We start from the raw sequence: 17,583 nt of genomic DNA, 5'->3' as shown, positions 1-17,583 counted from the left end.
GCATGTGCTTTAATTTAGGTTCCTAATTGTACGCTTTAGTTTGCAGAGCCAATGTTACTACCTTTTTCTTGAAGGTGCTTTAAGAAGAAAACATTTTGGAAAAAATAACATCTTGATAAAAAACAATATCATCTCTAAGCTTGTGAAACACGCTCTTAAAAACATTATGCATACGTTCAGACTTAAATTTTACTATCTCATAAAGCATTTTCTCTGTAGTATCTTCAAAAAATGGAATGCCATGACAAATTCGCAATTCCCTCACACATTTATTGAATTGTTTGTTTTAATCCTTACCTTCTGCCATCTTGGGTGTATAGCGTCACGTCTTAAGTTGATTTTTCATACATGCAAACTGAAATTATCAATTTCAAAGAATTGTAATTTAATGGAATATTATTAGAAGAGTAGACAACAAAATATTGAATTACAGACTTTCCACAAAATCTACCCTATTAGGTAAATAGAGATACTTTTTTTTTATCATAGATCAATAGTATTTTAGTCCCTAATTAGACAAGAATATATATGTATTCCAAGCGGCCCATTGACTACATTTTTTTTATACCAAACGTAAAAGAACTGCAGATAATGATAATTTAGTTTTTTTATATGCTGTGGTATCCACTTGATAGTTTGATTTAGTTCGTTATATTTTTTGTTATATGTGAGACGAAATAAATGAAATAAAATGAAATTTAAAAATTTGGATTGAATTTGGTCACCACAAACCGTTCAAGTAGTGATATTAAATAGGTTCGCATGTCAACGTTTCTCTCACTTACGATTTCTGTTTCATTGTAAGTTAAGTATAGATATAATATTAGTAAATATAAGAAATGATACTTACCTACCTCTCAGCAATTTGCTTACTGTAATTTTAAATCCATAACTGTTCATTGAATTTATAAAAATTCGTTCGTTTGCGTCCATCGAGAGTTAATAGTCTGTTAAAAAACCAAATGTAAATAGGCCTAATTAGTTATTATTATTTAACAGTTTTCCTTATTATTGATTTACTTCAGTTATTAGAGAAATGTGAGTTTTTTCCCCTTCTTCGCACATCTGTTTTTAATTCACTTTTTGTGAACACACGAAATACCTAAACATTCGTGGACGTTCAAATTCCTTTAATTGCATGCATCTGGATACAAGTTAACATTGAAACATGCTCTACATATATAATATTTTACAGGCCTCTCTTTAAAAAAAAAAGATGTATAAATAAACAAACAACTGAATTATAATTATTAGAATTTAATTTTTTATTTAAGCAAGTAAGCAGAAATACTTTGCTGAGAAGGCAGTTTTCGAATTTACTTCTTGACTCATGTGTAGGCATATAGGTATTCAATTTTAAGTAATTAATTATATAGAAAGGCTCAACAGTCGATTTTCAGTTTTAAAAGACAAATCGAACGGCTATTAATATGTAAATGAGAACGAATGACGTCTGAAGAATAAACATTCTGATAGAGGGCGTCAACCAATAGAAAATACATTTCAAGATTATAATTATAGCTTTTCAACGGTCAGTCTAATTACCGAAAACAACCGAAAATAACCGAAAACAACCATAAACAACCGAAAACAACCACAAACAACCGAAAACAACCATAAACAACCAAAAACAACCATAAACAACCGAAAACGAACCGAAAACAAACCTAAAACAACATAAAATAATCTAAATACCGAAAACAAATTTGTATAATATTTTTTTAATGTCGCCCTCTATTGATGGGTGTTTCTAAATCTAAGACCATAACAGAGACAAAAAACCGCGCGCGCAAAAGCCAAGGAAGACCCTACGATGACAGTGTGCACAAAATACAACTAAAAATCGTACAATCAATCAATTGATAACATCGCATTTACTTACAGAATCTATAAAAATATTTTAATTTTAGTCTTTCGATTTTTGATCCAGAAACCAGCGCATTACTCCTTGTTTTTGAGTTCGTGTTGTGTCCGTTGGATATTGTGCTCCGCCAACAGAGCAAACAGAATTTCTATGTTTTTCCTAAAACAAATGATAATAAATGATACTTGACTTGACTTGACTTGACAATAATTATGAATATGTTAATCCATAGTATAGAAAGTAAATTGACTATGGTTAATCATGATCAATTTAATTATAGATTTTCAAAGATAAATTATACAAAGATACTAGGGACTATAAAGTATACTATCCTTAATCGCTTCAGTATTCACTTAAGTGACGAAACCGGGGACGAAAACGCAAAGTTAGGTAAAATCATGCTTTGTTTTTGAAAAGACTAAAAACGAAATGTGTTTATAGATTTTGTAAGTAAATGTAGTCTACGGTGTATTTCATTGAATTTGTACGATTTTTAGTTGTATTTTGTGCACACTACCATTTCGTAGGGTCTTCCATGATTTTTGCGCCTCTGTGTATGGTCTTAGCTTTAGAAACACCCATCAATAGAGGGCGACATTAAAAAAAATATTATACAAAATTTGTTTTCGGTATTTAGATTTTTTAAATTTTGTTTTCGGTTTGTTTTCGGTTTGTTTTCGGTTGTTTACGGTTGTTTTCGGTTGTTTATGGTTGTTTTCGGTTGTTTTCGGTTATTTTCGGTTGTTTTCGGTAATTAGACTGACCCTATTATTTCAATAATAATATATATAACTTTATTGAACAGACGCTTTTAGAACAGCGGCACACGTTTTATGACGGTGCGTTCATAAGTTTAAAGAAAAAGAAAAGGAAATGAATTATACAATAGTGAAAAAGTACAACACTTAACTTTTGATGGAGTTATAGGCCTATATAAGTATATTTATTTATTATTATTATTATCAACATTATTAATATCTTATTGTTTAAAGACATTTTATTAGGCTATTATTGAGGATATTATTAAATTTATAATCTTTTATATTATTTATTATTATTTTATTATTTATGTTCTTTTTAATGCTACTATAACTTCGTTGATGAAAAATCAACGGCTATTAATGTAAATGAGAACGAATGACGTCTGAAGAATAAACATTCTGATAGAGGACGTCAACCAATAGAAAATACATTTCAAGAGTATAATTATAGTTTTTCAAGATTGTTATTTCAATGCTACTATAACTTCGTTGATGAAAAATAACGGGAAATGTTATGTTGTAATGTAAATTTATGCCCAATACATAAGATATACTATAAGATTATTCAACTGATAAACAACGTATGTTCTAAACCAACGTACAGTTTATAAAAAATACACACTCTACAAATACATTTTACATGACAAAATAATATGGTAATCTTGCCCGTTTCGAAAAATGATTGATTGAACTGTGCAATTTCAATCAAACTATCAATAACACTGGAGATACAAGTAATATCATTCTGTAGCTTTTAGTCGTAAACTATGGGCCTACTAACGACAAGTGTATACAACAACGTCAAAGAACTTATAAGGAGGATTCACGCAATTCAATGATTTAATAAAGAAAAACCTGTCGTTATATTTATAAACATCTAGCATTGACTGATAAACAAAAACGTTTTTGATCGTAAATTTTGCTTGGAGTCCATTGGTTTATGAAACCAGGGATATGAAGTTACTCCTAAATCCTACAAAATTCGCAACCCTATAATTGGAAAGAACAGTTCATCTCACATTTCATCAGTAATTTTACTTGTCAACGCTCACTTAACATGTTTTAGAATAAGCAAAAGGGAAGCAAACAAACAAGCTAGAATGACGCTACAAGAATATCTGCAGGATATCTGTATAGTTCAATTGGCTGTTTTAATCACTTGACATGTATTAACTCTTTATAAGTTACAACATGACTGTAATTCCCGTACAGTGTTTATTTAAAACGTGTACTTCATATTAGGTGCACTATAATACTAGTAATCAGTTTACGCAGTAACAATTCTGTATTAACTATTTTTTGAAAATACAGCTTTAAAACAGCGCCGTTGGTGGTATTTCATTTGCTGCCCAACGGTGCGAAAGAAGACAAATCACCAGACGACTATGTTCGCACCAATTGAATAACACTCAACCTCATACAATCTCGTTAATGTTAATATTGTGAAGACGTCATTCTATTCATTCTAGCGAAAGTATATGTGTTCTTCGTGTTCTCATACATTATATTATTTTATTGCATTGACATTTAGTTTTGGTAAACCTATATGTTGTCTTTGTTTCATATACTGTGAAGTTGATTTCATGACAGCCATGTTAAAACACAACTAGAAAAGTCAATAAAACTAAAGACGTTTAAATGTTTGCTTCTCTTCTATCATTATTTCCTAGAATGTGTAATACATGAAGCCAATATTGTGTGCCATTAATCTGCGTTTTTATTCAAATAATATGGCATTCAAGTATTACCATGAGGACAGAATATACCTTATAGCACACGTTGGAGTGATTTTAAAGCTCTTTGTATTATCATTATTTAAGTACTAGACCTATTGGATAAAACAAACTCCATAAATGAGAGTGAAGTGTCTTTATATGATCATCCTGATGATAATCATGGTATTTGCAGATAATAAGTGTATCTATTGGTTTTGTAACAGTATGTTATTATAACGTTGTCCAAAATCTAAAGAAAGAAATCGTTCATCTTCAGATCACGTAAACAGAAGTATTCTGTGTTGGAATTGTTTTTGATCGTTGATTTACTGTCTGCTTATATTATAATCTCTTCTACATTACCATCATTCTCAAGGGGAAAATGTGACTCAAACGTCTTCAATACGAACACAAATGCATTTGACATAACAGGCAAATTTCTTTTGCTTGCAATCAGCGGTATCGCAGGTTGTCAGGTATATTTATTATTTCTGTATAATTCGTCGTTACTTATAGTCCAATGCTTTATGACATTGTGTTGTTAGAAATATAGAATGCGTTCCAACTGCCCACTTTTACTTTGATGACCTAAGTTTCTTTTTTACTGCCTACAAAGTGCTATTTCAATTCGGAAAAGGTTTTTTAGATAAAGAATTTCGTAAGAATATTAACACGCAACATTCTTTTCTTACTTTTTAGGCATCATACAACAACCACATTTGGCAATCAGAAATGGTTATACTCTCTGAAATACCAGATTTAATACAAACATTTTAAGTACGTATTACTATTTGTTTTTCTACTTTTTTTCTACCTATTTTGGCGACAGTGGTTTATGATTTTCTGGTAGCTAATTACAATCGTTTTTCCTTTATTATTTTATTTGTTAATTTTTATCTTTGTCTTGAATAAAACTTTATTTCAAGTAAAATATGCATCATTTAATGTAGGAGATTACATTTTATTACTGAAGTAAGTCTTCAGTGCATTCAAAACTGCAATTGTATGTTTATAGAATTTAAAGTATTATTCAACAGGATTTAAGTTATTTGTTTTATTTTGTATTGAGAATATTTATTAGGAAATCGTAAAAACTCTTATACTGCTGTTTTTGCCTGAAATGATTCAGGAATTACAAATCAGTTCATGGATAAATCGCATTTAAACCATACAGAATACGTTTAGTTAAATATAGTATTCATAATGATGTTGGATTGTTTATCTATGCCATGCAGATAGAACCTACATGATTAGAGAGATTAATTGTACCTTTAACTAACTATACAATGAATATAATCGTCATCGAATAAGATACATGTTGCAATAAAGATTAAGGTTATTAGTCTAGTATCAAACAGTGTAATTAAGATCGTAATATCTGAAAAGAAAACTGAAGATGTGTGATGATTCTAATCTGCTAATGGAATGTAATTACCATTACAATGATGAAATGGTGACATGTTGAGACTTAGTTATGGTTATTGCAGAAACGGATTTTGAGTAACTTTATCTACTGAGAAGACATAATAACCTTCATTTGTACGGGCTATTCAAAGGGTACATAACATGTAGAGATTGATTTAAAGATGTATTTTCCCCAAAAAACATGAACAATGAAGATTGATAACAAAAAATGACGTTGAATAGGTTATTTCACTGTTTTAATAAAGATATTCACTTCTTTAGAAAAAAATTAACAAATGCCAAAAACACACTGACAGCCAGTCAATTTTATTATTTTTGCTTTAAATTACAGTTTTTTTTCATCCAAATTTTGGTCAAAGTAAATAACTGTTATGTGAAATTAAAATGGCATATTCAACAAAGACAATATAATTATTATACTGACTGACTAAATGAAACTGTAAAACATAATATACGAAACGTTTTCAACCAACATACTATAGCCATATTATAATGTTTGGTACGGTAATGGATGACCTAAATGATGATGCTCCCATAATTAATTTGACTTACACTCGTTTGCAAGACATGTGTTGTTTCTGTACACGGCAATCCTGCTGACAATACCATTTTCAGATATAAACATATTTATCATACAATTGCAAACTTACAATATTTAAACTACCGAATCAACCTCTTAAAGCCTAACAATTATACTATTCTTGATATTCTGTACAATAGAATATAAATCTTGTACTGTTTTCTTATCGTGTATCACTATATTTCTGACTCGGATATAAAGTCATTCTTTTAATAAACATACATTTTTAGTAATCCACACCTTGGCGGATAACTCCTTGTTTAAATTATATGAAACTACAAGTTCTCTTCCCAAAACCACTTCTGTTTGTGTAACTACGCCCTCTCCTGTACAGTAAAAAAAATGGTAATGAGTTTGACACGGATTGTGGGTTATTGTTTACGGATTGTGATTTCTCCAAATACATTGTCGTGATTTAATTTCAATCCCGATGGCTTTGTATTTTTAGAGACACTAATAATAATTCGGTGAATTTCTACATACGTATACAGTACACTATTATATGACAACGTAAGCTAATTAAAGAACATATCTATGACAGTAAATTGTTAGTAGGAAGAAGATGACTGACTAATAGATAATGTTTTGAACAACAAAAATACTTCTCACAACTCACTAAACTAAACGAAACTAAATCACCGGGAGCGTTGTCCTACATGCAATTGATATCTGGGTTTTTTTGCTACACCGCGTAAGCGAAGAAGCATGTTGTAAGAAAATCATATACATATTAAAAAATATGAATTACTCATCACACCTTTTCAATCTAATTGCTAAATCAAAAGAAGCATAATATTAAGTAGCATGTTACAAAACACGATTATGATGATTATCATTACGAAGTCTAGAAGACAGTCCCTTAATAATGTAAATTACATTATGGGAAATTGAATATTGACAAACATATTATAATTAACGCCATGCTGTGAATCTATATTATTTATGTAAACAGCAGACAAAGCTCTAACTATTTTATTATTTTATATTTCAGCAACATGGGAGGTATTTATACCTCCCTGATGGAAAACACTTTGTTGAGTGTACCAAGAAGAGGCAAACGAGAACAACTGTTACTATAAGACATAACATATAACACTCAAAGTATAAGCCTACAAACAAAACATGAATATATATAACCCGACTCAAGATCCTGTATCTTTCTGAGATCCTGCCTTTTCCCTCCGAACCCACCTCCCCACCCCACAGTTATTTTTATTTGTATATGTTATTTCTTATTCCATTATTGCTTTAATCTTAAAAAAGAAGTAACTAAATGTTATTTTGAATTGAATTATCAATATAAATTAGGCTTTATAGTGGCCATTAACATAAAGACATTAAGTTTAATATCTACAGGTAGCCCATTCCACAAACAAAGTCTGGTTGTGATACAGTACTGTCCACTATCAGTTTTTGATATTTTAAAATGTGTTAAATGTTAAATGTGTTAAATGTATTATTACTGGTCCTCAAGTTTAATTGGAAAACTGAGGAAATTCGGATTACGCCCTCCACGGACCCACGGCAGCCAGAAGTGCAGCGCCTACCAGATCAGAACACCGGGAGACGATCCCTACTCTTTTCGAATAGTGTACCAAGTTCTTTAACGTGCACTGTTAAGTACACGGGACCAACGGCTTTACATCCCATCCGACGAGGCAATGAGCGTAAAGCATCTTGCCTAAGGATGCAATTAGTATGGTACAGATAACCTCAAACCCATGTCTATCACATGCTAGTCCGATATTACCCTTACACCAGTAAATTGCTATTGCTGGTTAAGAACAGTATCATCGTAAAATAATTTTTTTTTCCAAATGTGTGCACGTAAACAAATTGATCCGAGACGGTTATTTCCACGAGTGACTAAGACCTAAGATATCTTGATTTTCTAGATATAGAAAACAAAAATATTTTAAGTCTTAGTTTTCTAGACATCCTATTTCCACAAAAGTGTTGCCAGAAAGAGAAATTGAAAGGAGTGTCCTATCATGATGGCCTGTATTCATTGCCTGGAGTAGGCCTACGTGAGTTTTGCTATATGATAAATTTTAGTAGCGACCTCCTTACCTTTTAATATTTGCTGTGATTATAAACAAGGTTTTGTAATAACGAAATGATTTTCTGCACTGCTGAAACCAATTTTGTCTGTGGAAACTTATTGAAATATGGCGTCACACTTTAATATTCAGCTTGTTTTGTGGTGTAAATCTCAGTTCTTATAACCAATTTGATGTTGATGAAGAAAACAATACAATCATTATTATCGATGCTTAAAGCATTAAGTCTTACGTGCTTTAGTTCTCAAAGAAGCCGACTATCACACCACAAACCCATTAAACGGATTAATGAATCTTGATTCTAGCAATTCTAGCAACAGTGACATGACATCATCACTACAACTCTACTTTTAAATTAAATATAATTATGCTTCGCATACATATTAATTGATGTTTACACACTCCCACTAATGTCTGGAATTTACAAAAGGCTTAAGGGTTAGATGGTGAATAGATATTGTATTTTATCAGGGAATGGAATCATTATTGTAAATAAGTTTCCAAAAACTCGCTCGACGAGCAGTAGGAGGCCTATTGTAAACTGAAGTGATGGTTTGTTTTACTGTAAACGTAATCTATTTCATTACAGACATCTATAAAATAGAAACGGTGTTTCCAGTTGTTTCGAACCAATAACACTTGTCGAATGGAAGAATATCATCAAATGTCCAACATCCTAATCACGTTTTTAAGCCTATTTTCAACAAAAAACGTGATTTTCTATAAATGTAGAAACGTAAAAATGATAATGACACAGTATAGGTAGTGACAGTATACACAATTAAGTGTTCGTAACGTATTATGCGAAAACGTTGAAGGCGGCTTTATAAAGCACAATTAAGAATATTCGAGGCAAAAAGCTTTCAAGTAATTGATGTTTATCAACATATAGAGAATCCATTATAATTGAATGCTAATGATTGCAACATACGATTACCTTTAGACATTATCTAAGAAAACTAGACGGTGAAGAATATCCGTGAAAGTTAGAAAAAGCTGCTCCAACCGAAATTCGAACCCGGAATCATGCTTGATGTATACATCCATTACCATTAAACTACTTAGACACCTTATGTTTGGTTCAATGTAAATAACTTGGACGCCATTCAGGTGAACAGTCCGAACAAATGGAAAGTTTACAAATTAAAAACAAATCATATTGCTAATATATCTCTAATAATATATTGTCCTACAATAATTACACACAATAATTATAATCAGATCGGAATACACAATATTTATTCAAAATAATTTAAACTAATACGAGTAAAATAGTAACAATTGTTACTATTTTAAAAATCAATAAAACAGGACTTAAATTGCCTAATCTAGTCAAAGTAAGTTTAATCTAGTCTAGTAATGTGCTTATTAAATAGTATTAAATATTGTTTAACTTTTCCCCTTAGCCGTTAGATTTCCTAGCGGGAGCAGTGTTAAATAGAGTGTAGCGGCACTAATCTTTGCTTAAACACATGTAATGATTCAAACTGGGTATAGCTTTTTTCATGTAGTTACTATCAGCCCAATTCAATAAGATGTAATGTGTCCGTTTAAAATTTGGTCTAAATCCACGTAGTAAAACAATCACAAAATAATAATGTTAAACACCATTTTGGTGACTATAGCCAACGATATAGGATATATTTAAATCATGGGCGTGTATTTTGTTTTTCCGATAGATATCTCCCTCTGAACACAATTCATCACAGCACAACGGAAATTGTTTATATATATTCTGACAGGTAACTATCATGCTTTACTTAAATCTGAAAGCTTTTTGTCTATACGCATATAGTTTTCCATTAACTATATGGATTAGATTATTCGTCTTAATTAGCAATTCCGCATCTACAACGAGTGGATTGCCCGTATACAACCACAATAGTACATTTTGGAAACCTGAACAACCAATGTAAAAACTGGAATCTCGTTTACCTGAGCGACCAATATTAATGAAGAATTAAGTTATTACATATGATTAGTGGACTTAAAGTTACTTTGAGCCCTTAAAGTAGACACATAATGATACTATAGTTAATAGTATTGAAGTTGCAAAAACAGCTGAAATAAAATACTGTTGAGATCATGCTTGTATGTTGTATGATATTGGAAGTAAACACTCATACTATCTTCTATTTGGCAAATACTAATTACCAAGATATTTCACTTAATACTGATTAGATTAAATAACAGCTGAAGATATTCACATGAGAAATAACTATACCTGCTGTATGATATTATAACCGCAGTTAGTAATTAGGCAATTTTATAATTGTTGAAATGGTGATAAATAGTATCATGATCCAGATAACATACCCATGGATACTATTGTTTTTGTCGCATTTAAACAGTATTTTGTATAATTTTTTATCACAAAATAAAATAAATGCTCGTTTTTTATTACAAAATAATACATTTTAATAATTCATATTTAACATTCCACTTTATCGCTACTTTATGCTGATTACATGAATATTCAAACAAAGATCAAAGATATTCCAGATATTTTGTTTGAATTGATTCTTTCAAAAAAAAATTATATTACGTGAAATTGAGATTTCAATATTATTATACAACATATTGCCTGCTTAGAGGTGAATTAACTTTTGATTTCCGAAAGAAAAGGCTATATTTTTTTTTAAGCGAAGCTGAGGGAAAATATAATCCCGAGAGAAAAATATAATTTCCAAGGGAATGTCAAATGTTATATTTCACCGATATAAAAGGCTACAGTATATTTTTTATATTATATAGCCAAATATTAGTGGAACTTACCTGCTGGTGTGTTCGGCCTCTCTGCAGCCTAACCTACTTAGAATTAACTTGCCGAAAAATGACCGTTTAAAGGCAAACAATTACTAATTTAGATATTTGGCCCAGAGAATAATACTACAGTTAAAAGTCATAATATTACAAAGGAGGTAGGCCTAATTCAAGAGATCGAGAGATGTACCTCTTCGCTACTTTTGAAGATGTTGAAATGGCCTACAGTTTTGAACAATTACAAACTTTTAACGCAGACGCGAGTTGCTCGCGAAAGTTACTCATCCTCCAGATTTCACTGGATTTCATGTCTCATTACGCGAACACGAAAATTACACAAAAGTTACTCAGTCTCCCGCTCAGTCTGCATAATTTTCTTCGAAAATTTAAAACGTTTACGATTCTCGAAACGGAAGTCATAATGATGTCATTTTGACGACATGGTGTTTAAATAATGCTATGCAATATAAACAAATATAAATGCATGCACCTTATGAGACAGGTTTTCATCATTAAATAAATGAGTGCAAACGTATGCATCATGTTAAATTAGCCATGATTGATCGTTCGTCATTTCCTCTTACTTCGCCAGACCTTTAAAAGTTCTTTGAAAATAATTCGGCCAACATAGCGCAATTTAGTAGGCTCTTATATGAGTTATATTTCTGCTTTGTCTGTCTGTTCAGCTTGTATACTGAGACATTCATGGAAATAATAGTCATACACATACAGGCAAACAAGAGAAACATTGATTCTGAATGGAAATACGTTTAATCATATTTCGTTCCTTGTCTTGTATATGGGTGAGACTTATCACCTATTGTCTGTTATCATCATTGCTTTCTGCCTTGTTTTCAATTAGGCCTACTCTATCTCTTTACTGTATATTCAATTTTTTTTTACATAATACTTGTCATTTTTTGGACAATATATATATATACTTATATATATATAAATTTTCCTATATATAAATCCAAAGGCAAATTACTGAAAAAATGACAATGCTGTGGGTATCAGTGGCTGGATCTCAATGAAGATACAAAATAAAAGCGAAAAGCTAAATCAAAACGAGAAGTAAAACAGCCAGAAAAGTTAGCAGAGCTTTCGGGCAACAATAGCCCTTCATCAGTGCAAGCCTATATTGTGCCAGTTCTGCGGTACATTTCATTTCGAAACCTAAGCTGCACTGACGAGATCTAATAAGATCGAAACAGTACTGTCTGCAGATTGGATATATATATATATATAAATATATATATATAATATATACCATATAAGCAAACAAACAAGTCATCAACTTCTTAGACGTCACACTCAACCTAGCGAAGAACACATACCAGCCCTACACCAAACCAAACGCCACGTTACAGTATATCCATCAACAAAGTAACCACCCACCGACCATCCTAAAGAATATACCCGCCGGAATAAACAAACGACTCTCGTCCTTGTCATCCGACAAGAATTCATTCAACCAAGCCGGCCCTGTATACCAGAAAACTCTCAACGACAGTGGATACCAGTACACACTAAAATACGAGCCGGTAACCCAGACAAGACGAAAAAACAGACAACGAAACGACATTCTGTGGTACAACCCACCGTTCAGCAAAAACGTCAGCACAAACATTGGACAGAAATTCCTATCCCGAGTAGACAAGCATTTTCCAAAAGATAACAAACTAAGAAAAATCTTCAACCGAAACACCATCAAGATTAGCTACAGTTGTATGAACAATATGAAACAGATAATAGACAGTCACAACAAGAGAATACTCAACCAGCCCGAAACAACATCCGTGGAAAACACGCAAGAAAACAAAACATGCAACTGCCGACAGAAAAACACATGCCCGCTAAACGGAAATTGCTTACAATCATCTGTAATATACCAAGCCACAGTTACACGCAAAGACAAATCCACCTCAGAAACTTATATCGGACTCACTGAAAATGATTTTAAAACACGATACAGAAATCATACCTCATCATTCCGTAATACACGTTCTAGAAACTCAACCGAACTCAGTAAACATATTTGGACACTCAAGGACAACAACACAGACTATTCAATCTCATGGCGCATCTTGGCATCTACTAAAGCATATAGTAGCGCAAACAAAAAATGCAACCTCTGCCTCAAAGAGAAATTATTTATCATCCGCCACCCTGAATTATCGACATTAAACAAACGTAACGAACTTGTGTCCGCCTGCCGGCACAGAAAGAAAGCATTGTTACATAACAGCTGACATTCCAAAACATATCACCTGTAAATGCTAATTCTACAAGTAAATGTTCTTATAAGCAACGTTGTAATTGATTCTTCTCATTATAGTCTCCTGATGAGTGAGTTGCACGACTCACGAAACAAGCCTGTAGAGACCAAACTGTAGTTTTTACTTCTTTTCCAGACTTAACCTATATTTTAGCTCTACTTTACCGTATTGAGCACTTTTTAGACGGTTACATTGAACCGAACATATATATATATATATATATATATATATATATATATATATATATATATATATATATATATATATATATATATATATATATATATATATATATATATATATATTGCTTGTAGGCCTATTTATTATTAAGATAGAATGGGCCTATGAGAAACATGCATTACTGTTACATTTAAACTTATTCTATATTTAATTCAATATTCTTAACATCAATAATTTAAATATTGGTTGATTAAGATATAATAATAATAATAATAAACAAAGAAAGGAAACCACCACAATTTCTTTTCCAGACTTAACCTATATTTTAGCTCTACTTTACCGTATTGAGCACTTTTTAGACGGTTACATTGAACCGAACATTTATATATATATATATATATATATATATATATATATATATATATATATATATATATATATATATATATATATATATATATATATATATATATATATATATATATATATATATATATATTGCTTGTAGGCCTATTTATTATTAAGATAGAATGGGCCTATGAGAAACATGCATTACTGTTACATTTAAACTTATTCTATATTTAATTCAATATTCTTAACATCAATAATTTAAATATTGGTTGATTAAGATATAATAATAATAATAATAAACAAAGAAAGGAAACCACCACAATTTCACTGACAAGGAATTAATGTTGGATTACCTGAAGTAGAACAGAAAATTGCCTACCCAAATGACTTAAGGCCTTAGACCTACTTGAGAAAATTAAACATAGTTTACTTTAGTCACAAGTAGTAGAAACTAGAAGAAATATTGCACCACTTACGTAAACGCACTATATACAAGTTAAGTAAGTAAATTGCGTAGGCCTACGTTATGTATAAGCTACTTTCTCAAATGCAATCACGTGGTATTGCGCATGGTTGCATCAATTTCATATAATGTGGCTTGACCATCTGATTGCTCTAGTTATCACATGTAATCTGCACGAATTCACATCTTAATTTTTGTCTCAGGTTTGTCCACTATAGTATTGTTTCTGAACCATTAACCTACATCAATGTTACTTCCTTGCAAAGTGCCATGTTGTCAGCACGTGTGTTTGAATTCTGTTAATTTCGGATTAGAATTTGAAAATTGATAGTTCGTGTCCGAATTCTATTTTGTTCTTATGTTATCATCAATGTTCTAAATTGATAAGATAACTAATCACTATACTGTACTGTATCGGAACAACAGATTGTGCAAATACAAATTTTTTGAGGACGAATAATCTTAATTTGATTAATTATCAACTAGAAGAATTCTAGATGCAATAATACACAGAACAGTAATTATTTCATTTAATGTTGATATAAGTTTGCGGTACACCACGTATATTAGTTCTGAAAAGTTCAGGAGTGAGGACGATCAAAGCATATTAATCGAAACGTCGAGAAACTCAACAGTCAGAACTAATATACGTGGTGTACCGCAAACTTATATCAACATTTGATTTCGCCATGCAAACATTCAAACAATATATTTCATTCAACACATCTGTATTGTTTTAAACTAAACTTTGTTCAAATTACTCGGCCGCTTTGTATATTGAATATCAAATGCTGGTGAGAGCGATTACACATTACGGTGACAACAATCATATAGCTAGTTGTGTTTTTATACTCATACGATCTTTACTGATATTACATAGCCTTTGTAATACATACAATAATTTTACCGGCCAATATACATAATTAATGTTTAAAGGGCAACTTGACCGAGAACCAAATTTAAGCCTAATACAGGTCAAATTAACAATTGGAGTGACGGTACCTATCTCTTGTATGTTAACAACAGTGAAACTCATGAGGTAGCGTTTGCCATGTACTTGTGACGTCACAGCAATTTACGGCGACGGCTGTACGGCGAGCGCGTGCGGCGATATCGTAAATTTCGCGATTGTTCTGAAATCATATGTACATCCTTAATACGTTGTTAAAATATGGTTCTTGGTCAAGTTGTACCTTTTAACAGGTTGATTTTCGAACGCGCAGTCAACAGCCTATCCCCGGCCCGCGTCGCACGATCCAGTTGTTCACTGTGCAACAAGAATATCTTTTGGTTCTCTCCAATGAGAGATTTTAATCAGAATATAAGGGCGACCAGCCCCAAAATACAAGCGTTATAAATGAACATTAGATAGGTACATTGACGTAATCAATATGCAGACATATTTTTTGTCTGTGGATTTAAATAATGAAAAAATAGAACATGTTTGCATTTCACTTTGACGTCTATTAAACTCCATGTGACCAACTATCATCCAATCAATTACAAGAATATATCTAGGTGTGTTATAAAACGTGTTATATTGACCGGCAAATATAACGTAAACAAATTACAACAATTGATGATAAACCACTAATTTTCCATTAAACAAGATTAAAAATCAATTGACACATGACACTGATAAGGTTACCGTACTTGAAACTAAGTTTAATTACGTAAATTAACAAAATTATAATTGTCATCATGTAATGTACCGTAATGTACGTCATCATTTTTACCTGAACGTCAAATCTTTACTCATTTGCCATGACGTAATACTCTCAAACTAATCATATATAACGTGAGAGCTTCTTGGAACTCTAGTAATTATATGTCCATCATATACTGTACCTTTTTGTATTACCATAACTATACAATGTTTAGCGTATATACTATTTTTACATCACTGACGTGAAAAATTGAAAAGTTAAATCTTATTAGTATTTAGTAATTAATGTAAAAATAAAATAGATCTGTTTAAGATTAAAATCTTGACTGCAGCCTATATATTTCACTATATATATATATATAAACACATCAGGCAAAGAACATTAATTCAATGACAATTCTCGCGATTATTTTCTCAACCTCTTAGGCCTAAGCCTGGGTACCCTCATCTCCTTTCTTCCACGCTGCCTTTACAGAGAATCCTAACAGACCTGGGTTCGGAAATATGTATTTCAATGTTTCAGGTCTGTTAGGAAGTCTCTGTAAAGGATTCATATTGATGACAGCGTTGAAAGGAGATGAGGGTACCCATGCTTAGGCCTATTAAGAGGTTGAAAAAAAATCGCGAGCGGGAATGACATACGCCGCCAATAGTTTGACTTTTCAATTCAATTCAAACATTTCATTCAAAACATTTCATTCAAAACATTTCATTCAAAACATTTCATTCAAAACATTTTATTCAAAACATTCAATTCAAAACATTTCATTCAAAACATTTCATTCAAAACATTCAATTCAAAGCATTCAATTCAAAACATTTCATTCATATATCACGCCATTCAATTCATATCGATGCATTTCATTCACATATCGCGTCATAAAATTCATATCATCGAAATGTTGCGTAAACGGCGTTCCATAGAATGTGCATATGCCTACCTGTTTAGTGTATTTTCTAAAATCTTAATCTGTTTCGAGCACGTACGTGTAATGTATACGAATGCTTGACGCATAGGCCAATTTGAATTTATTACAATGCGTTATATACGTTAAAACGATAAATGTGATTTTGCCAACAGAGTTCATACAACATAATACACAGGGTATCGTGTTTCCATATAAATATAGGCCCTAATTTTGTCTAGTAATGTTCTTATTTTACGATTTGGAAATATAAAAAGTTGTAAATAAAACTTTAGATTATTGTATGAAAAATTAGTTGTCTGTATTGAACGAATATTTTAAGACTTTTTAAACGTATTATTTTCCTGTTTTGACCAACGTAATTCCAGAAAACGCTTAGAATGATAATATATATTTAAGTTGAATAGAAAATTATAATAAATATCAAACAAAAGCACACTCTGGAATGGGGACCCTCCAAAGAAATTGCATTTTATTTGTCAGGAATTTGTATGATTTATTTCTTTTTTATTTTTAAATGCGCCTTGAGCACTCTGGAGTGGTATGTGCG

The 17,583-nt window shown here is 31.4% G+C and overlaps 1 protein-coding gene across 1 annotated transcript in view; it reads right to left on the bottom strand.

The window, feature by feature from the left end:
• LOC140051659 (synaptotagmin-15-like) overlaps positions 1–17,583 on the bottom strand; it is a 44,913-nt gene that overhangs the window by 11,031 nt on the left and 16,299 nt on the right. The window contains exons 2-3 of the mRNA XM_072096940.1: positions 851–947; positions 298–355 (exon numbers count right to left, since the gene is read on the bottom strand). Coding sequence (XP_071953041.1) covers positions 298–307 — 10 coding nt within the window. The 5' untranslated portion in view covers positions 308–355; positions 851–947. The remainder of the gene's footprint in view (positions 1–297; positions 356–850; positions 948–17,583) is intronic.

The sequence above is a fragment of the Antedon mediterranea genome, chromosome 6 (assembly GCF_964355755.1).
Source record: "Antedon mediterranea chromosome 6, ecAntMedi1.1, whole genome shotgun sequence".
NCBI classification, from domain to species: Eukaryota; Metazoa; Echinodermata; class Crinoidea; order Comatulida; family Antedonidae; genus Antedon; species Antedon mediterranea.
The sequence above is the reverse complement of the archived record's forward strand: the minus strand, read 5'-3'. Positions and strand labels throughout refer to the sequence as shown.